Genomic DNA, 22,527 nt, shown 5'->3' with positions numbered 1-22,527 from the left:
TACCCCAGTAAGAGATCATATGGAAACAGGAAGAGAGGGTGTAGTGGAAATTGTCTTGGTCTTCTTTCTCTGAAACCTGTCCATGGCCAAGTTTGACACGATAGCCATTGTGAAACAAATCCCCACATGATTTCTTGCGTCTCCTGGTACTCCGAAGGGACTCTGTTCGGGTTCCCCCGTCAGGCCCCCGGTACACCAGAATCTTGGTTGGGATCATGACTCTGTGTATCTATGTGCAGACAGGCTGCCCCTTTTGCAGACAACAAAGCTCCGGCAGTCAAAGTGTTCCGTGGTCTTTAAGCTCCACATTGGATCAGCATGTTCCGGTCCGCATTTCCCACTGCTCACGCGGACTGAAGCAAGCCGCTCCTGACTCCAATTCCCATGGGATTTCTAGTTCCTGCTGTTCGCTCTTTGACCATCACAACGATTGTAACTAGTTCAGTGTTTTTAACCACAAAATATGGGCTAAACATGTTGATGCGCACCAGCGAAAGGAGAATGCAGGGTCCCAGGGAAAGTCTGGACCAGATTTAGCAGGGATACACATGCCATCCCGGTTATGATCAGTCATGGACTGAAGCTTAAAAAAACCCTTTCCATCAGGATATTACAGCATAAGCTCCTTTCGAAATCACCCAGGGAAAGACAGAGGCCAGACACCAAGACCGCCGACTCCAGCTAGGGCAGTATATCTCATCTGCTGCCATAGAATGACATATATAAATATATATATATATATATATATATATATATATATATATATCTGCAGGCACTGATATATATATATATATATATATATATATATATATATATTTTTTTTTTTTTTTTTTTTTTTGGTTTCCGTTATTGTTTCATTTTTGTAATCTACAGCCTAGAATCTGGCAGACTTTTTCTCTCATTCAATTTAACAGAAAGCAAGTCACATGCATTTTTCACCAACCAATAAAGCATTTTGAGCTGAAAAGCTCTTGCAATCATTGAACTCTTCTTGGGATTTAGAAATATAAAAAAAAAAACGATAATCCTGAATTAATCACAACTGATGTATCAAATACTGGCTGTTTTCTTTTTTAGCTGAAAATGTGCACCAAAAATCCCAAAGCAGTTTTTTTTCAGACTGATTGTTAGTTTCACTGACTTTTTTGATTTCTTTTTTTGAATTTTATTTTTCCATTTTAAATTTGGTCCTTTTCTGTGTAACATTCTGAAAACTCTGTTTTATGTTCCATATTTGTTCATATCTTGCATCACGCATTCTGGAAGCCTCTCATTCCCTTCCCTCATGATACAACCAATGTATACCTGAAATATATTGTTTACAAAAGGAAGAAATGTTTGGTGAAAGGAACGTTTTGAAAAAATCGACATCAAAAACTGAGTACATAAAAACACAGGATGATCGGAACAGCGTAATAATAAAAGGTTTCTGAGTCTCCATTAAGTGTACAATAGTGCAGCTGAGACAGCTGAGACACAAAAGCATGGCTACATTTTTCTTTTAGCTCATGAATTACACAGCTAACATTTGAATGAGCCACAACTTTTATCACTGCTGAAACTTAAAAAAGTAACATGTAACTGAATGTGCAGGCACTGACCACAACACCTTCACAAGTTCACATATAGTGAATCATTCCATAACATTTTGAGTATACCACGGACATAGTGGAAAAAAGTTTTTGATTTTTTTTTTTTCCATGAAACTACAGTATGCTTTGAACAGTCGCAATTTTAATTAAAGTCCTTTCAATAATAACACAGATCGAAAAGGTCATGCTCTCAGGCACTGCTTTAGCCAGCGTAAAGTTTAACTTTAATGTGTCTGTGGCATACACATGTCAAAGCATCGCCTTCAGCCGGAATATCTGTGGAGTGGACAGCTGCCCATTCAGAGCATGACAACCGCTCTAGCACAGAGTCCATTCAGAGGGGTAGCTTGTGTGGCGGCTTCACGGCCCACACGAGGGCAGCGCACTGGGTCACATGCCCTCTAAACCGGCAGCACAGAGCGATTTTCTCAATCAACTGGGGATAAAGGTTTCAGAGCAGGATGATGTGCTGTGTGCCCAAAGCCCAGATTATTCTCAGCTGTAAAACGTTTCCACAGGGTTCGGCTGCTAACATGAAGTACATGCATAGAGCACTTTGCCAGGTCTTTTTGAAAGGAAGTAATGTATGAAAAGGGCTTAACCGTGTCCATTATGTTCTGAAACACTGAACACGTTTATATCGGGACTTCCTGTCAGGAAGTTTTTACTTAAAGTGAACATATTCTTACCAATAAGGTTTATATATAAACCCTTCTTGTATAAACAGTACAGTATAGGCTACTCTAGTGTACTGTGTTACTTTAAGTGTCTTACACTTTAAGTAATTTTTATGATCGTGCATTCGATATGGAGACACTTGTTGTAGTTCTGTTGATTTGTATTTATCGCTCATTACACATATATGTGCAATGTCACATCTTAAATTTTACTTTTGTATTTCTAAGTTAATATGTCCTGTACTTTCCAAATGCCATATTAATGACTTCTAGATCACTTCCTGCAAGATCCAAAGCACTACATAAATGTAGCCACTAGGTGGCAGCCTTCAAGTACAAACATTTTGCATGACAGAGAGTAGAAAATGAATGAGACACTGTTGGGTTTGATTACAACGGTCTGATCAATATGTGTTTGATATTTATGAAACGGTTTTTAACTTGTCCACTCGGTAGGAAAAGCATATTAGCGCAAAACTAAAGAAATATATCCTGGTGGTGTTGCTACTTTTCAGGTTTGTAGGATAGATATAACCGGGGTTATTCATTTGCCAAAGTGGCCACAGTGCATTGGTGTCCTTTGCATGTGGGTGTAAGTATGTATGATAACAGGCAAATGTCCTACCATTCCATCCATGAAATTACGTATGATGCATTTGCTCATATTTGCTGGTATTATAATATTCTTTTAATATTACAATATTCTTTTAATGTTGTTGTGGATAGTAAATAAATAATTGTACGTAGTGTGTGGATTGTGTGTAGACTGTGTTTCATAGACGATCTGGCAACTTGGGTAAGACAAACATACAAATTGCCATGCAAATTACAGGAGTTTCCCAGGAGAAACAACAAAACGGGAGGGTGCTGGGAGATGGCCTTGAAATACAGGAGAAACCCGGGAAAACGGGAGTGTTGGCAGGTGTGTCCCTACCTAGTGCTCCAGTGTTATGCTGAAGTCTTACACAGACTCAATACACAATATACAAGATTTCATGGATGCAAGCCAAGGCAATCAACTAGGCTATACATGCTTTGCACACACATCACAAAGGCTTATATCATTAACATGACTTAGCAATCTGAAAAAATATGCTTAGTGCCTAACGGAAATAAATGCCATTGTTTTATTCACTGAAGTCTTGTCACTGAATCATTGGATGAAGAATGTGCTTTATTTTATGAAAACCTGCGCACGTCTTTTGACCACAGCTTTAGAATCATTGCAATGAAAAGCAAATAAATTATTTTGTGTTTATTTTCCAAACAAAGACAGATGTAATGTCATCCCTATGATGGAGACAATGCAGAAATTTGCTGTGGTTTCAACCGGATTACTCAAGCTTTGTCGCACAGAGAAACAACTAGTATCATCAGAAAGGGCAGTTCTGCTGTTTATTTTGATATGTGGTACGTTGTGCGATAGGGATTTTGTGACTTATTTATCCGAGAAGGAGGAGCATGAAAATGGGTGAAGAAATCAGTCAAGATATTACTTTGCAGAAGTTTGATCTGTCTTCATAACGTGATTACTTCAGTATGTACATGTGACTAGCATCATTACAAAGCTTCGGTTCCACCCTTTCTTGCGATATGTGTTCCATATCTATGCAATGACAAGTTTGTGAGTAATTCAAACAAGACTATTAGGTGTGGAGATGGACGCAGAGCTGTATGCAGATTGTAACTATAATTAAATCTGATGTAAATTCAAAATTATTTTTCTCGCCAACACTTTGTCGCATAGGCAAGCAACTAGCATCGTTAGCGATGAATACTTTCATGAGCAATTCAACCCAGAAAAAGGGATGTGAATCTGGACGCAGGCTGCATCTGTCGGGCTTTAAGGGTTAAAAGACATTTTTAGTGACAATTGCAAGTGTCAAATAATTTTTTGAAGATTTTTCCAGAGACGCCCCAAAATTTTGCTGTTGAGGCTTTCAGGGGGTCTCAAGTGTCAATCAAGTGGTCTTGGACGCCCTGAGACCCTCCGTATTTCGCACCCTGCTTTTAAGCATTTCTAAAGCCCTTTTCACAAGGGAGTGTTTTTCTTGTCATCCCCAGGGTATTTTACTGGATTTCCCAACCTCCCACACCCAGATTAACATTTTACCCATATGAGCATTCCATTGGTTGAGGACTGAAGCTACAGACATGTGACTTTCATCACATGACACTCCAGATGAAACACTGTAACATCTTATGAAGACCAGAGAGAATTGGCATATGATATACAATTTTATTTATCATTTTATTTTTCTTTGCTGTATGTCCGAAGGATGTAAAAACTATTCATCTTCAATGGCTTGTGGGAAGAAGAAAAAATACCTCTCTTTTAGTAAACAGCTTCAGAATTTATGTTACATAACTCATCCTCACAAATAGCAGGAGAGAAAACAAAACTCACAGGGTTTTACTAAGATACACTGAAATACATAAGATAACGTACATGATATTACATGATGATACACAATGAAATACATTAGATACTTAAGCAAATGGCACATTAACACAGGTCCACGCTTACTGTGGTAAGTAAAGCCAATGGATACCCTGTGAGGTTAGGAATACCAGTCCCAGGTATGTTACCTGACAAGCACATCCACTTTTGTATCTGCAGTTCAAGGTGTTGTTATATGTTATTTGACTTTTTTTTTTTTTTTGGGGGGGGGGGGGGGTTGTTTGTTTTATTTCTGTTTTTGGAATATATATTTTCTGTGGTTAAAAAATGTAAATTAACAGAAAAATTAACCAATGGCAAACACGGAAACAATGGTGTAGCATGGTGAATGAACAGGGTCCATCCCCAGTGATCTGTGGCATAACATGTGATGGGAGTAGAGTTGCAGATTAGGGAGGAGACACCTGTACAGGGAGGGGGGGGGGGGGGGGGGGTTCCACTATCTCTGCCAGAGCAGCAAATTCAAACTCCTAACTGGCCACTCTTAAAAGTGATCTTTGCCTGAGGTCATTTACAATAGGGGGTGAATTTCTATTTCATGAGAGCAGCTCCAAGAATACTCACTTTGACACCACATTGCTGCATCAACAATTCACGTCCTGGAAATCAGCTAAAAAGGACACACATCTTCTAATATAAGATTAATAAAATACAGGATGATTGCTTTTCAGTTGCATTCCACAGAGGACTGTCTTGCAATTATGAGTTTTAGAATGAATGGGATGGGAAAATGGGTTGGCAAAAGTTTTATCAGAAGTTTATTTTTTCATCAATTTCTAGGATTACCAAAATGAGCATCAAACTAATGCAGTAGCATGTCCCTATGGTAATTCTCCACACCCATGAATATTTGGAGGTGACTTACTGTTGAGAACAATTTATCCAGCAAGTTTAAAGTACTTTGAAGTCTGCTTTCATGGTGACAAATGAGAGGAGGCGTATGTCAAAGTGAAGCCACAAAATAAAGAAGATGGTGATCACACATACTTATTCATGTTACTTTAAAAAAGGAAAAAGAACTTCAACACATGTGATCAAAATTCACCCAAAGAGTGTATTCGAGCAAACACACCACAACCACTGCTCATTGTTCGTCATCCACTTCTACAGCATTATATTAGCAATGCCTGATTCTCTCCTCTCTCAAGCATGTTTTATTGCTCGAAGATCTCCAGTACTCCAGTGAAATCAAGAGTCTTTTATTCTTGTTCAACCATTCATTTTTGAGTGCAGGGGTAAACCAAGCAGAGCGCACTGATTCACACCCACCTGGGGCAGAACACCTGTGAAACTCTCACTGCCTACTATAGGGCACATGGCCTATCTATTAAACTGTGTTCACCCGTGTTTATCTTGGTGTGAATAAAGCCACGGAACAGCTGGTATGTCGGCCTTACAGACAGCTGCCATTCTGCCATGACGTGACCACATGACAGACACAAGTCCACATCATTATCACCCTTCATTTTCCTGCAGATGTGCGTGATACCTCAAGCCGAATTAAGGGCGCTGTACTTCAGCCCGTTAATCTTGGCCCTGTTTGAGGACACATGGCCTCGCAGAGGGAATGTGATTGGAGGGGTGGGGGGGGGGGAGGGCCCGAGTGAGATTTTGAGAGAAACCAATCAGAAAATCCATTTAAACAATGGCAGGATTTCAGACGAATCTGTCTGTGTCTAATTCCCGCTGTGTCAAAGCCTGCTAAAATCACAAATCCCTGCTTCTCATTGACTAAGCTGATGGAGAGATTTAGTGAGAGTGTGTGTTCGTGAGAGAGAGAGAGAGAGAGAGAGAGAGTGTTGGCGTTTGGGAGTTGACTCGGAACCAGCCGATTAAAAATGCAGGTGGATTAATCTCAGGTAATGTTCACCAGACAACAGAATGACCCCTGGGAGTAAAAAGGAAAAATGTCTAATAACACCGCCCATGCTGCAATTATATTGCCAGTGACTTATGCGGGTAGCTGAACAACGCAATTCATGAAACACTTTTTTCCATATAGATAAACAGCACCAAAATATATTATTCACTTGGAATTTCTCATTTCTTCCGCAGAAACTAAAATCTTATGAAAAGTGGGGTACCTTTAATGGTACCATAATATCACCATTAGAAAAGGTCAAAAACTCAAGCACGGAGTTAAAATGGTTTCATTCTTTGCAAAAGGGAGGCTGACACAGGATTCAGCTCCACAGTGATGTGGAGAGTTAAAGCTTTATGATGCTGCTCAATTGAAATTGGTATCTACGTGGGTGACTTTTCATCTTTGTAGGCTCCCCATGTAAACTATTGCCCCCCCCCCCCCCCCCCCAAAAAAAAAAAAACCTGTGCCCCCATCCACTGACATTGCACTTCTGTTTTACCTTTGAATCACACTCCTTGTTGATGCAGACTCAAAGTGACTGAAAATCATTAACATCAGAATTGGAAATAACTCCAATGCCTTCCTGTCCTCATAACAACACAAGTCTATTAATACAGCTTGCCCAAGTGGCACCAGAGCCTAGCACTGAATCTGTAATGCTCCATTTCATAGCATGTAGCCCTCTCAAAGAAGACTGGTAGGCTGTTTCTGTTATGTGGCTGCTTAAATTGTATGATGATTTCACTGTGTACATCTTATGCCATATATAACATATAATACATAATATATACCATATATTATATGTACACATTTATATATACACACACACCACCAGGCACCACTCCCTCCTCAGAGCCCCTGCATAGTGGGGCCGCGTTCCAGTAGTGGAGGGCCACAGTCCAGAGGTTTCCCTTTCCACCTGAGCACTTAAGTACTTAATTCAATTATTTACCGCCCCAATTGAACTACACCAGGACTTCATTCATTTATTTACTGCCTGAGTTCAGCTAAACCCCTCCTCTCAGTCCTGAGATTTTTAATCACCTAAAGAGAGCTGGAGGATCTGCTGGAGGGTGGCCATTCAGGCTGGGCTGCCTTAGGGCCTGCCCATGTGGCTTTAGCCAGCTAGGCTAACTAGGGGCCCTCCTTCACTGCTTGCACTGACCCAGGCATCAGTGCAGCCAGCCGGCATGAGAGGAGCCCAAACCGCAGCTGTGCCCAATCAATGAACTCTGCATCATTCAGAGCAGGCCTAACCTCCACTCCACCACTAAGGGCACTAGTGCCTGGCTTCACAATTGGCTCACCTGCTCCAAAGTAAACGATTAAACACCAGGGGAATTGCTCTTCTTCCTCCACTTATATTTTACAAAAATCCACTGGCCATCTTGTGTCTCTGAGAAGTTTCTAACTGTAAACAGCCAGGGGATCAAAGATTTTCTTTTTGCTGCAGCAAAATCTGTCTCTGTTTATTGTACATTAGAATGACCACTAGGTGGAACTATAGGGCTTTTAAAATTCACAAAGCTCTTGTTAAAATACCTACATATTTCAGATAATTTGGATCTTCTGCCTTGATGTTGGTTAAAGCAATCCATTTACGCTTTCTGATGTTTTTCTAGATATTTTGGGTGATCTGTTTTGATTGTCTGTAACAAGTGAACAGCTAGGCCGCACATTCAATGTCAAGTGAACGGGTGACTCACGCCCCAGGATGCAATTTTCTCAAAGAGGAACACAAATAACAGGAAGAAGGAGAGACTTACCAAGCCAGCTTCTGTTTAAATACACTGACACAAACACGGGCGGAACTGTGAAGAAGTCCACCACGGAGTTCACTTCCAGCCAGAACCAGAGCTTATCATTGGCTGCAATGAACTGTGGGAAAGAGGAGGAATGTTTCATTCAGCACATTTCTCTATGTCTGTTGAGAAGAGACACTGTTGATTTACATAACTGACAGAGGATACCAGCTGAACAGATGGGAGAATGTTCCTAACAATAAACTTTAAAAAATAAGCTAAGCTTGTTCGTTTTGGCAAACATTTAATTGTTCTCCATCAGACATTTCTGACCAATTGTTGCACAAAGCCTTCAAAATCAATCAATTTTATTGTTTTTGGCAGACTATATTGTGATCAGTAATCACAAAAATGCAAACATGATTATCATTCACCTGAAAGTGGTATTTTGGGGTACCGCATTAATGATTTGGTAATGTTACACTGACAGATGGATGGCATCTGCATGGCTGAACAAAAACTTCCTTCCTAAAATTGTTATTATTAGTTTAAGTACTTGGAACATTTTGTTTCCACAAGACAACATGACATTTTCAGTACTTACACGCAGGCCAAAGTACAATAAGAAGAATACGTTGAAAGCCATGTCGATCTGTAATGTGAAATCTTGGTAGAAATTCTGACAGGATTCAATGGGGCTATTAAGACAACAGGAAAAAAGACATTTTAACATTCATATTCATTGTTTTTTTTTTTTTCACATGAAAGCTTCTTCTTTAATTTATGCCTTGTTATCAATTTGAAAAGATGCATCCTTCTTTCCTGGAAATGCTTTTAAAGAAAAAAACCCTTTCAACTGAGACACATATTATATGAAGTGCACTGATATTGTCAAGAGCTTTCTCTGTAGAAAAAAGAACATGCATACATCTTCATACAGGCAAGTCATTTTGATACATGTTGATACCCCAAATTAACCCTTAAAGAACCAAAGCCCTAATCTGTGGGTCACAGCTCTCGTCACACACTTAACATATTAGAACATAGAGTCCTAACATGAAATGTGCTGTTTGCAATTTTTCAGCAAAAAATCCGGTACTGAAACACAAATTTCAAAATCTAAAGTGTTAATATTGTAATTAAAAGGAGAATGCAGGCTATAAGATCGGCAGGGCAGAGAAGATACTTTAAGGGTTAACTGACGCATGCAAGATCTATGTTCATTTTATGTATTCAAGCAGCCATAGCAAATGCTAGCATTTAGTGCAGTCTCACCCTTAATGCCTGTATCTGGCACTAAGAATCAAAATGGGAAAAATGTAATGACTTGGTAGATAACCACAATAAAACAGGGAGGAAAAAACACAATTCAGCCTGACCATGTGACACCAAATACTGCTTGTAAACCACACATCATCAGGCGCATCAAACATAAGATATGGCTCCACTATCAGGTCATTACACATGCAATTTGTTGACAGCTTGTTAGCTCAAAGAAGCATTACAACACACCCACACTTGCGAGACACCCAAGGGTTTTGCATATGCACAAAAATAAAGAAAAATAAACAGAAGAAATCGCCTGTATTATGTCAATTTGGCAAACACCAAGGCCATCGTTTTAAGCACATGATCAATGTCTAAATTAAGAATATGTATTCTGGAATGTTACACAAGTCTACTTTTTCTGTATTTTGCAAAGTCAACTAATAAGTAAAAAAAGATGCTGGAAATTATATTTGGGAAAGAATGAATGAATTGTATCATTACATACTGAGAGGTTTGAATCAAGACACACATGGAAACTAATTTAGCATACACAGGTCTCACTTGCAGTGCTTTGCCAAACAGCAATACATTGACACTTTAGCTTCTCTTGTTAAAAAGACCCTGATAGCAAATGTTGTTTCTTTGATTCACCCATGCTTGGATCAAAATGAACTCATTCTAAAGAAATGCATGCTAAAATGCAAACCCAAATGTTGACAAAAGAGTGGATCTTGTATATGTTTGTAAAGTTGACCATTAAATGTACCAATATATACAGTGAACTTACTCTACCAGAGGATATTACGTGTGATTGCGAATTATGCTGTCTATAACAAGCTATATATTATCCCAAATGTTGTTGCTGATAATATCACATCTTCTCTTTTTCCAATATTGAACTTTTTCAACACCAACAGCAACTACTACAACAACAATACAATCATGCTACATCACAATGAAACTAAAAAAAGTTTTGTTTTGTACATATTTATGAAATGAAAGAGGAACGAGCAACATTTTTACATATGAAATGCAAATTACAAACAACACACACAACCATCCATTTTACATTGTAGACATGCTAAAGCATCTGACCAAGAACAGTTTCCCAAAAAAAAAACATTCTTGGGAAGTGACCTGCAGTGATGCAACATTCCTTTTTTACCACAGTGCTTTTGGGCTCTTCAGTTCTGCTTTGCAATTTGTATTGAACATTGACTAACAGATCCAGTGCTACACTAGATTGACAAGCTTGGAAGTTGAAACATTTTGACTCAAAAACAGACAGAAAGTACTACTTGCTTAAATTTGTTTGTTAAGTACAAAGCACAAAGCAGAAGAATTGAATAGCCCCCATAGTAATTTTCCATGTAAGGTTTATGTATATATGTATTTAATCAAATAGTAAATGACTTAACACATCACAGGAAGGATACAGTATTCAGTGTCAAAGCATGTAATCTCAGTGTGCATTGGGCATAATTTTGTACTGGTGAAACCCACACAAAACCATATGTGTAAAGTGTTTGCAGCTACCTTTGGCAGAAAGTAAAGTACAGTAAATTGAAACTATGTGCTACATTTCAACCTAACAAAATCAGGCATTGGAAGTTGTGTAAAATGTCAGCCACCAGGTTTACATATTCTTTCACATGGAATATACTACTGAAAATGCAATACATGTGTTGCTGCCAGGTTTGGAAGCTAGTGTGCTAGCAGAATCAAATACTAACACCCACACACTGCCATTGTGCTCCCAAGTGATTTACTTGACTTTAGGAGTTAAAGCAAATAAGGCCATTTAGGAGCATAATGCAGTGTGAGGGTTTTCTTTCTTGATTTCACATTATTCTGTTTTTGCCAAGGACCTGCATCAGTTAACGGATGTTCATATCAAACTATGGTGTACGGTACCTAGTGCCTAACTGAACGTAATATGCACAGTTCATACTTTTGTGAATGTGAATGTACATGACATATAGTTGAGAACCCTAGGAAATTATGCTTTATGTAGTAAAAAGGAGTTATTACATCAGAAACGTACACTGAATGCCCCATGCATTGATGGAATGGAATGATTCAAGCAGAATCAACACACAGTCCAGTCTGTAAATGAAGCATGCACAGTCTATCCAGCGTGGAATATATTCATTTAAAAATCATTGTTCTCAAAGCAAGCATTTAATCATGTACAAGAAAATAAAATTGTAAATTTGACTTAGGCCTGTATATTCATCTATTTCATTCTCTCTAGTCTTCAGTATACATATAATCCACACTGATCACAGTTTCGAATGGGCTAAATATATGGATACAGACTACAAACAATAAAAGCAGCCATCACTTGTTTAAATACAAACAAACAAAGCAACACGTCACATTTTAAACCACAAATATACATACAATACATAGTACATACAGCAATTCACAAAAACCTCACAGATATCACAAAATACACAGATAGCATAATTATATGAGAATCTCAAGGGCCCAGATGGAATCTGTTGATGTATAATGACTTCTGTTTACTTGTGATGTAAAATGCACTCCTTTAGAACAGCCAATCACAACACTAATAACAGAGCATGAACATGTGACAGGACATTATATTAAAACAAACAAAAAAAAAAAAAAAAAACAAAACAACAGCATCCATTACACTGAGTAAATTAGAATACATACAGCTGAAGACATGAAATCACTGGGACTGATTGAAACAAAAATTGACAACAAATTATTTTTCGTTTTTCTGTTTATTACAAGCATGTCAGGCAGGCAAAGCACAGACATAATAGAAAATAGGAATTTTATTGTAACAGTTGAATTGTATTGGTACAGAATAAGAGTGACTTGAAATTTGTAATTAGTCTGTGTCCAGGTGGTTCTTCCAGTCATTATTAAGTTGTTTTTGAATTACGAAGGCTAACACATGGGAATTACATCACTATCACACTCATTCACAATGCAACCTCAATGCACATCCACATTCGGGATGCACAAACTAGTAAGGGTGAGGATTCTGTGTTTTCATTTCTAAATACTTGGCATGTGAGGCATAATCTTAAGCATAATACAACCCATATTTCTTTATAAATTGACCTGGATGTTATTTGTTTAGTCATACACTGTAAGTAGTCCAGAAAATGAAGGTAGAGATTCAGTGAGCTGATTTGTGTTTGACTGGTTCAGAATCTCTAGGTATGACAACTGTGACCTAGAACAAGTTTTGTTCTACATACTGCCTCAGAAGACAAATTGTCCTTTAAGCTGGAGGGAACTCATTTTTTTGAAAATGGACAGCACTCACCCCCTCGTCCACCACAGCTAGGCTTTCTATCGTTCATAAAATAACAGAAGTGAGGCTATTTTGTGCTGGGACTGCATGTGTTTCTAGGTCCCCTGTAATTGCAGAGTGTGAGGTGACATTAACACTGCGATGGATCAGGCAGGTGTCTTTCAGGTCTGTGTACAATGATAAGCAGTCAGTGTTCTCTGTAAATCCAGAGCTACTCTTGATTTCATTTCCATAATGTAGATACATGTATCTCTATTTAAAATCCTCAGAGGATGACGTGATGTTGTTTTTGAGCCCTAGCATTGCTGTACACAAGTGTAAACAAGTGGAAACTATAAATAATACTACTTTATTATACATGAACCACTGGAGAACACAGGTAAATTAATTGTGAGTGTGTTTGTATACCACTGTAGTACAAAATATTCATTTATTATGAAAAAAAAACAACAAACAAAATGTGGTCACGTTTCAGAGGAAACTCTGTTTATATAGGAAAGCAATTAATACTAAAGGACTGCAAAACAACTGTATTTGTTGAATATGCAATTGTATTGTAGGGTAGAGTGTTTAGTTAGGTTTCTGTCTGTGGAGGCTCATGGGCTTTGAAAAGCAGAACCTTTCTGATTATTAACTAGAAATTATATCTTCTGCTTTTGCTGCAAGCTGAGAAAACAAACTTTATTATTAGATCATATAAATAAATCTTTAATAGATTTTGGTATTATGAAGCAGCATTCACAACTTCACTAACCACACTGTATTAACTACATCACTACCTACAATACTACCTACATTGCATAAATAGCTATCACAGCTAGGTAGCTAACTATCTAGCTAGTTGGTTAGTATGTATGGTTACTGCAAATATATCACAGAGAGAAGGAAAAAAGGAAAAAAGAAAAAGCCCCTCTCCATGCCCAGAACTACAGTGGCTAGAGTGGTTAACGATGTCATGCATGTTCCATTATTTCAGCTCTAAATCCATACTCGCAGAATGGAAATAGTTACCCTAGCTAGTGATATTATTGTGTGTCATGTATTAAGCTACTTAGGTGGGCAGTCATTAGATAATTAATTATCTCAGAATGAAAGCATATAATTTAAATGTGTAATAAAACTAAATTTGATTGTTACAGTGTAGCTGAACAGATACAATGTAGCCTTGCACAAACCCAGGACTTGTCTTAATGTAATGTGTCATGGCAAGTGCATGCAGTATACACTGGAAGCTTTTGTTTTTTTCTGTTAAATGAACTGGCTTCCTGTCAATTTTGGTTGTGTATTCTAAGACTAGAGTATCCTTCATACCCACCTAACTAGTTATTGGACAAAATAATTTAATTTAAAACAGACTTTTTGATATAACTGAAAGTATTATATATTCGACTGGCTCACAAAAGCATCACTTCTATACATCCTGATTAGCTGATGCTATTTACATGCCATATGGAATCAAATGTAATATTATGGCATGTCTTTGGCAAGGCTACCTAAAAGCTATGTGAATTGTCCAATATATTGTATATATAGAAAGAGTCATATATCTTTTATGTAGCCTTGCCAAGGATGTATATATATTGGACAAGTCACGTAGCTTTTAGCTATCCTTGCCAAAGACATGTATGTATCTCCTTGTTGTCCTGATGTTCCCCTGGTTATAGGAGGACAGCAAGATTCTCTCCCATAAATCTCAATCAATCTTGAATTAAAATAAAGCACATCAAACCAGTACAATGATTATGATATTATTAAGAAGGTTAACAGGGTAATCACAAGTTGTATTACCCATCTTTAAAATAATATGTTCAAATTATATCCCATGTAAAATGCTAACAAAGAAAAAAAGAAAGTCGAATCCCACTTAAATCAACACAAAATTGATTGTAAGCAGGATATTGGAAAATAAAATAAAGATGAAAAAGTGAAGAGAGTATGAAACATAGGAAACACCCATAAACTCATGTTTTGTGTCTCACTGTGGAATCTTTCTAGAAATTTCCACACAAAACATACGCATAAACACAGACAGACAAAAGAATATACTTTAGTACTGGTTAGTTCAGTTCATTTGAAGAACAAAAATGCTCGATCAGCATTTTGGTCCGTATTATATTTGACAAAAGATGGCAAATATAATGTTAATGTTCCACTCAAGTGTGTCCTTCACTTGTAAGATGTAGGGGAATGTTCAAGAAAGGAGAAATGAAACTAAAAGAGCTCCACATTAAAACTGGCATGCATAATCATTCTGTGTGCAAGACATCAGGTAAGATATGTTAGCAGGCGAGGCAATGCGGGCAGCGTTGATGAGGTACAGGAAGTTTTGGGCACATGCAACTGGTCTGTGGCTTGGCTGCCATGCAGTAAAACCTACATCAATGAGCCTGCGGTATGTCCCCTGGGCAAGAGACGATACGAAACAGGGCCTGGTTAATACATCAATGATAGATTTGGGCCAAAACACTATTGCTATAAAAAGAATGATTTAGTACCTGCAAAGGGACTGGACAAATAAGACCACTGTGGCAGGACTAAAATATCCTTAACAATTTTTTTACATTCTTGAGGTGCTTCTCTCTCAGTTATAATGGCATGCCATTCATTTTCTTTCCTTTTTTTACATAGGCCGCTATAATGAGAGGAATACTTTAACAGTGTCCTGCTTATAATATCTTATGCAACTATTCCCTCCATTGTACCTCTTATCTTACAAGCACACATGTCATGCATTATAAGTTAATGCATTTAATTACTGTGCTAAAGAGATCTGAAAAGGCACTGATGATCTGGATGATCATAACACAAATACAAAAAAATATAAAACTTTGGTGCTGGTGCTCATGAAATGAATTCATGATCAATGCTAACAGGATGTCTCACTTTTCCTTCACTAAAATTATAAAACAGCTGCGTTGCATTTAAATATATACAGTTGCAATGTGCGGATAACATATACTATACAAACTTAATGCAAGCACTAAAAATAATTCTAAAACACTATGTATATAATTTTACCACCTATTTAATAATTCATAGGGATTTTCCTCTTTCATTACCTTTCATTAGCAACATTTCATTTACTCTAGTGTACAGGACAACACAAGTATACAGCTTGCTGTCATTACCAGATAGCGTGGTTCTGCTGTTCCATCTTAGTAATGTGACATGGGAGACAGCAGTGAACAGAATCAAGTCACTTTGCTGCATGAATAATTGAACCAAAACTGACACTAGTTCCATTATGTGAGCGATGAGGGAGGGAACTTGTGCTCATTTCATAGCAGCACATATAGTAAGGCTCTATGCAACTTCGATCACCTGAATTTTGCAGAAACTACGTGGAAAGGCTTTGCTCACACAGGTTTATCTGAATCACACTTTTGTGGATGAAAAACTAAAACATGCTCCTGTGTTAATGTTAATGAATGATTAGGAAATTTGACCACAGAGCATACTGTATTTGTTCTTGGCCAACAGTCAGGTCTTGGGGGAAACAACAATGGAAGAAGAGAATCATTTGTGTTGGGGAGATTTTGACAGACTGGCATATACAGTGGATCTAGAACGTCTACACACCCTTTAAAAATTTCTTGTTTCTAATGCCTTGAGGCCTGGAATGAAAACCCATTAAGTGAGATTTATTCCACTTTTATTTAGACATGGTAACCCAAAACATCAAAGTAAAAACAAAAGGAAACACATTTCTGAATTTTAATTTAAAGGAGAGAAATGAAAACAATGTGTTTGCATAAGCTTACACACTTTTTGTAATGGGTCTAACCATTCACCTTCTAAATCACACCCAAAGCCGCCCAAAGGGCGGCAGTGTAGCATAGTGGTTAAGGAGCAGGACTCGTAACCGAAAGGTTGCCGGTTCAATCCCCGCCGGGACACTGCTGCTGTACCCTTGGGCAAGGTACTTAACCCACAATTGCCTCAGTAAATATCCAGCTGTATAAATGGATAACATTGTAAAATACTGTAACCTATGTAAGTCGCTTTGGATAAAAGCGTCTGCCAAATGAATAAATGTAAATGTAAATGTAAAGCCTATTGACTCCACCTGTGCTGTGATGCTGATTAATTCAGGATAAAACAAGCTGCTCCTGTAGGTTTTCTCAGCAGCGTTCATTGTTTCTTAGTGCACACCAGTGTAAAGAAACAACTAAGGGCAACAAGAAGCTACCAGAACATGCCCAGGATTGATACGCTATATGGACAAAAGTATTTGGCCACACCTGTTTTTCAGGGTTTGGGCTAGGCCCCTTATCTCCAGTGAAGGGCAATCTTAATGCTTCAGCATACCAAGACATTTTGGACAATGCTATGCTTCCAGAAGAACAGGTGTGGCCAAACACTTTTAAATCAGTCCGTCTCTCCGAGATGGATGACTGTGGGCGGAAACTCACCAGGCAGGCTACCAAGACGCGAATGTTAAAAGACACCACATGCACACAGCAACAAATTTTATGTGTTTTCCACAATTCCACAATTCTGAGCTGTGGGGTAGGGTGGCAAAAAGGTAGTCACTTCTGACAAAGAAGAACACCCAGTCTTGTCTGACGAGAACATTTTGGCCTTAATTCCAAACAATATGTTTTATGCAAAGCAAACATAGTCAATCAGTCTAAGAACACATTCCCTACTGTCAAGTATGGAGCTGTGGTGAGGATAGAGGGGGAAATATTGCAAAACACCAAAAGAGTTTAGTGAAAAAGCTGGTATCTTGTGCAAAAAAAGCTGAAGTTGGGGATGAATTTCACCTTTCAGTATTACAATGGCCCATAGCACACAGCCAAATCCACAATGTAATGGCTGAAAATGGAAGATCAATGTCCTAGAATGGCCAAGTCACATCCCTGACCTCGACCCCATTGGAAATCTTTGGACTGACCTGAAGGGAGCTGCTCATAAGTGGTTCCCTCACAATTTAAGTGAACTCAAATTCTACTGCATGAAGAATGGGATAAAACTGCAAAATCTAAATACGAGAAGTTGGTAGAGACTGATCCAAACAGACTCACAGCCTTAATCAAAGGAAAAAGTACTTCCACTAAGTATTAATTTAAGGGTGTGCAGACATATGCAACCAAGAGTTTTTAATTTTTAAAACTTTTCTGAAAAACAGACATTTTATTCTCATCTTGATATGTTAGCTAGGATGTGTAAATGAAGCTAAAGAAGTCTGACTTTACTTGTCTTGATTTCAGCCTTGAAGACACCAAAAATAAGAAATGTTGAAAGGGTGTGTGCACTTTCTAGATTCACTCTAGGTAACACCCAATACCACTGGTCTTTAAATGAGGTTGCCAAGGGATTGTCAATGGAACCATGTGCTTGGACTTATTCAGTGGCTTTCACAATCTCTGCCCAGGCTCACGAATCTCCTCATCAGTCTAAAGCAACATACCCAACTCCATCTAATTCCTGGATAAATCTTCTTACAGCTACACAAGGTCTGACCCCTTTCACATATTAGTAGGTCCTCCGCAATATCCCATGAATCAGTCACTGACCACTAGAATGATGTATTAATAAAAACAGATTGCTGAATACCATCTGCAAATAGGGCTTCAGTGGCCAGATATTCATCATCTTAATTCAAATGGTGAACACAGTGTGAACAACAGTTGTCTAAGACAAATGTGGGGTCATGAAATTTGCAACAGAAACAAATACAAAACTGACATAAGATGGAGAAGAGGTTCAACATTGCCTGAAAAAAAAAAAATTGTGTGGCAAAGGTGTGAGTATCAATTGGTTCAGTTATATGGTGACAAAGAGTGGATTACCTGTAAGAGAGTCAGTGGGGTGAGACATGCAGTTCCACCTGACATTTGAATGCATTTTTTTGTGAGAAAAAAAAAATACTGGTGTTGGACATAATATCTTAAGCAGACTGCAATGGGTCAGTTGTGTGATGTGCTGGGGCTATGCTTCATCATCAAACACATAATTGCAACTGGATTTATATTTGGTTAATTCATGCATTTTTTATTGTTATCCCAGGATGATTCAATATTTACATTGGTTTGCTCACTGACCTGGAAGAAAGGCTAGGTGGCTAGCTGGTTACTGGTACTCTACCATGTGGTTGAATATAAGTGTTTTGAAAGCAGCCCTTATCAGACTCATTCTGCATGCCACCATTTACAGGCTCTGTGAGGCAACATTTTTGCTAGAGACATTTGAATCCAAAGTGTTTGATAACAAAGCACAATATTGCTGCCTCAGTGCTATAGGGAGTTTTTCTACTCAGACACATCAATGTAAATGTGTGAATATGCATGACTGTCCTGTTCCTAGAAATGACTAGGCACACAGAGACACGTGTCTTTTTTCCTGAGGATGCGTGACCTTTCTCGGTGAGTGGCATACTAGAGGATTCCAGATCCAGAGCAGCTTCAGTCTGAGACTGTTGATTTCTGAAACACACCACATTCACTTGCCTATGGTCTCTGGTTTACACTTTCAATTTATGGTGACATCAGCAGATCTAGTTGATAGCCAAGTCCCTTACTTAGGGTTGAAGAGTCTTGTTGCAAATGTGGTGGACAAATAAAGAAGAGATAGGAAAGAGGCAGACAGAAACAAAAGACTTTTGTAGCAAGAAGCTATCAACAAAATGGCAGGTTATTTTCTTTTTTGTGAGCGTAGGAAATTTTAAAGAATAGTGTATCTATTTATTGAAGGATTAATCTGATATCCAATAAAAACCAATAGTTTGTATAGGTTAAGCCTTCACAAAGTATTGTTGAAGTCTGCCATTTTAAAACAGATTCAGAAAATTCACAGTCAAAACCTTCTCAGTTATAGATATCAAACCATGATTTTGCTGGTTTCAGACCCTGATTTTAAAAATCAATAAACATATTCCATATGCTTGGCATAACCCACCCACAAAAAAAACTCTTGAAAAAGAATATGATGGTATATGAAGTGATCCGTCAAAGGCAGCACTTACTGTCACAACCTCCAAATCCAATATCCATTGCATTGACAGATAAGCAAAACAAGTAGCATTCATTTAGCCAATATAAGCTTAAAGGCAAGATAAAGCTTGCTTCATTGTCTTCCAAACATTTGCCAGGTACCATTCAAAATACCTTTCTGTGTATAATTTGTTTTATTAACACCTGAGTGCACACTGAATATCTTCTCAGTTCTTTCCCAGTATCTTTTGAAGTAAGTTCCTGTCAACAGTATTATAACAAATTCTGAAAACTGAAGTCTAATGACAGGAAAAAGTCTGTCTGCTTCATAATGTTGTCAGTTGTGCAACTGGTACCCTCAGCTCCCAGAGTGCACTGCACACTCTAACAAGCAGTGAGGCTTGGAGTCCCTTCAGGCTCTGCTTTGTGTGGGGAAAAATAGGTCCACACAAGTTTAATAAACCCTAAAAAACGCATCAGAAAAAATGTTCTATAAAAGCCAGGAGCTTTGTGACTTTAGGGCACTTCTTAAGCTCTAAGTGCTGGTACAATAGTCCACCAGAGACGTCTTTATTTAGAACTTGTATCTACTAGGCAGCACAACACTATCAAATGAAAGGTTGAGAGCGATCTTGCGAAAAGTGAAAATATTACGACAAACACGTCCCCTCTAAACCAGCGTGGTACTATTTTATAGAGGTTTTCAAAATTAGATTTACCTGAGGCAAGACAATCAGCTGAACATCACTCAAAAAACATTTGGATATATCACTGATGCAATTTTTTCCAGACAATTGAAAATCCCCCAGCGATGCCAACTGCAGGTTCAGCACAGTCAAATAACATTCCCTTGAGAGCAAGGGCATTTTCATTTTGGATTGTAATATAGTGGTGTATTTCATCAACAGAACTGAGGCGCAGAACAGCGCAAGGCAGATCTATTAACACCTACTCAGAATGCTGGAAAATGCCAACAGAGAACCTGTGCTCAAGAGTCTGATGCAACTGTGCTGGCAGTGTTCCATTACAAAGCCTGTACTGTTATCATCATATTTATGATTCTCACAACCTAGATGGGCCATCCTACAGTTGGTTTTTTTTTTTTTTTTTTCATTTGCTATGAGTAAGAATCCACGAGAATCAATAAGTATAATTACCATGCAGGGTTGTTAGTGGAGTGTTTGAAGCTAAAGTGTCTACTTATTAGTTTAGATTCAGGTACAAAAATAGGCTAAGAGTCAGAATCAACAGGTCAGCAATATCCTTTGTCTTTTTTTTGCCTAAGAGAGTCTGCCAAACTCATTTAAAAAAGAAACTGTATTAAAAAAAAAACTTGTTTAAAGCGCTTATGAGTAAAAGAAGAAAGAAGACCTGAGACTGGTATATGCAAAATGTCTACTGTTATTGCCATCTCTACTTTGGTCAAATCTTGAGAAAATATTCAGCCAAGAGAAGAGCAGGACAGCTGAAGTCCATGTCCATCAAGTAAAAGTGTCTACAGCACGTGTTTCACACACAGCCCTATGATGTAACCAGGAAGAGAGGAGCATGCAGCTGGTGTCGCCATGGCTGTAACTTGACCCGCCTGCTCGGATTGCTAAATTAGACCCCACAGTCGATGGGTACATCAGAGCTGACCCAGGTATTCAGCAGAATGACGCACTGCCCCTGCAGTGAGGTGAGAAAGTGTTTAACATTAATAATGCAGAAGAAGGGGGGGTCAGAGTGGAGGGTGGTGGCGAGTTGGGGGGGCGGGGGTTGAGCGCTGATGAGCATCATTAACACTAATGCTCAGGCCTTAATGAGACCACCGAGGGGCTGGCGACGTGGGACCACCCTGGATGAGCAAGGCCTAGCCGGTGGTCAGGGCAGATCACTGAAGGACATCCCACTGCCTGGACTGGCCACAGAGCTGCAGGCAGCTGCTCAGACTGATTACTGACCCCCTCATCTCCAGCAGCCAGACTAACATTAGTTTCAGGCTAATTTTCTTCCTTTACGACCGTCTGCTCAATTTGCTCCAGGCTAATCGGTGTGTCCCATGGCAAAAAAAGAAATAGTCAAAAAAATAAATATCTCCACATAAGTCTAAATTTTTTATCACAACCTTAAAGTTCTCTTTGTTTGTTTCGTATTTGTGTACCTTGTATTTATACAGCACAGCTTCCCATACTACAAAACTCTTCAACACTTTCTTTGTTTTTGGGTTTTTTGTACGCTTTTTCCCTAATACAATTGATTGACACAAACGGCGATAAATAAGAACATTGGTCCAATCTGTGAGTGATATAGCTGCTTATTACAAATGCACACAGCCTAATTTACAAGGCAGCCAGCTTCCTTCACCATAATGAGTGATGGTGATTGCTGTGAGCCAGGAACTCAGCTCCTTCCTGTTCCTCCAAAGGCCTGACCCTTGCATTATAGAGATTAAACAATTTCATCTGTGCACTCGGATTTGCCGCTTGTTGAAATTTATTGAAAGCCTCAGCAGCCTGTGATCCCATAGACGGATTTATCCACGCAATAAATAGGAGGCCAAACACACTGGGATTCATTTTTTTTTTAAAAAATGCCACCACTCTCAGGTGAATTAAAGCTACAGATACAGAGGTGTGAAATTCTCCCTAGTGTATCTCTGTGAGTACTACGGTGTACTTGTCGAAAGAAAAAAATAAACGATCTGAAAGTG

The 22,527-nt window shown here is 38.5% G+C and overlaps 1 protein-coding gene across 12 annotated transcripts in view; it reads right to left on the bottom strand.

Annotated features, from left to right (window-relative positions):
• Positions 1–22,527, bottom strand: part of LOC118776356 (calcium-activated potassium channel subunit alpha-1) — a 198,286-nt gene that overhangs the window by 76,624 nt on the left and 99,135 nt on the right. For all 12 annotated transcript variants that reach the window (XM_036526673.1, XM_036526681.1, XM_036526698.1 and 9 more), the window contains exons 4-5: positions 8,941–9,034; positions 8,361–8,472 (exon numbers count right to left, since the gene is read on the bottom strand). In XM_036526673.1, coding sequence (XP_036382566.1) covers positions 8,361–8,472; positions 8,941–9,034 — 206 coding nt within the window. The remainder of the gene's footprint in view (positions 1–8,360; positions 8,473–8,940; positions 9,035–22,527) is intronic.

Source organism: Megalops cyprinoides, chromosome 1 (assembly GCF_013368585.1).
Source record: "Megalops cyprinoides isolate fMegCyp1 chromosome 1, fMegCyp1.pri, whole genome shotgun sequence".
NCBI lineage: Eukaryota > Metazoa > Chordata > Actinopteri > Elopiformes > Megalopidae > Megalops > Megalops cyprinoides.
The sequence above is the reverse complement of the archived record's forward strand: the minus strand, read 5'-3'. Positions and strand labels throughout refer to the sequence as shown.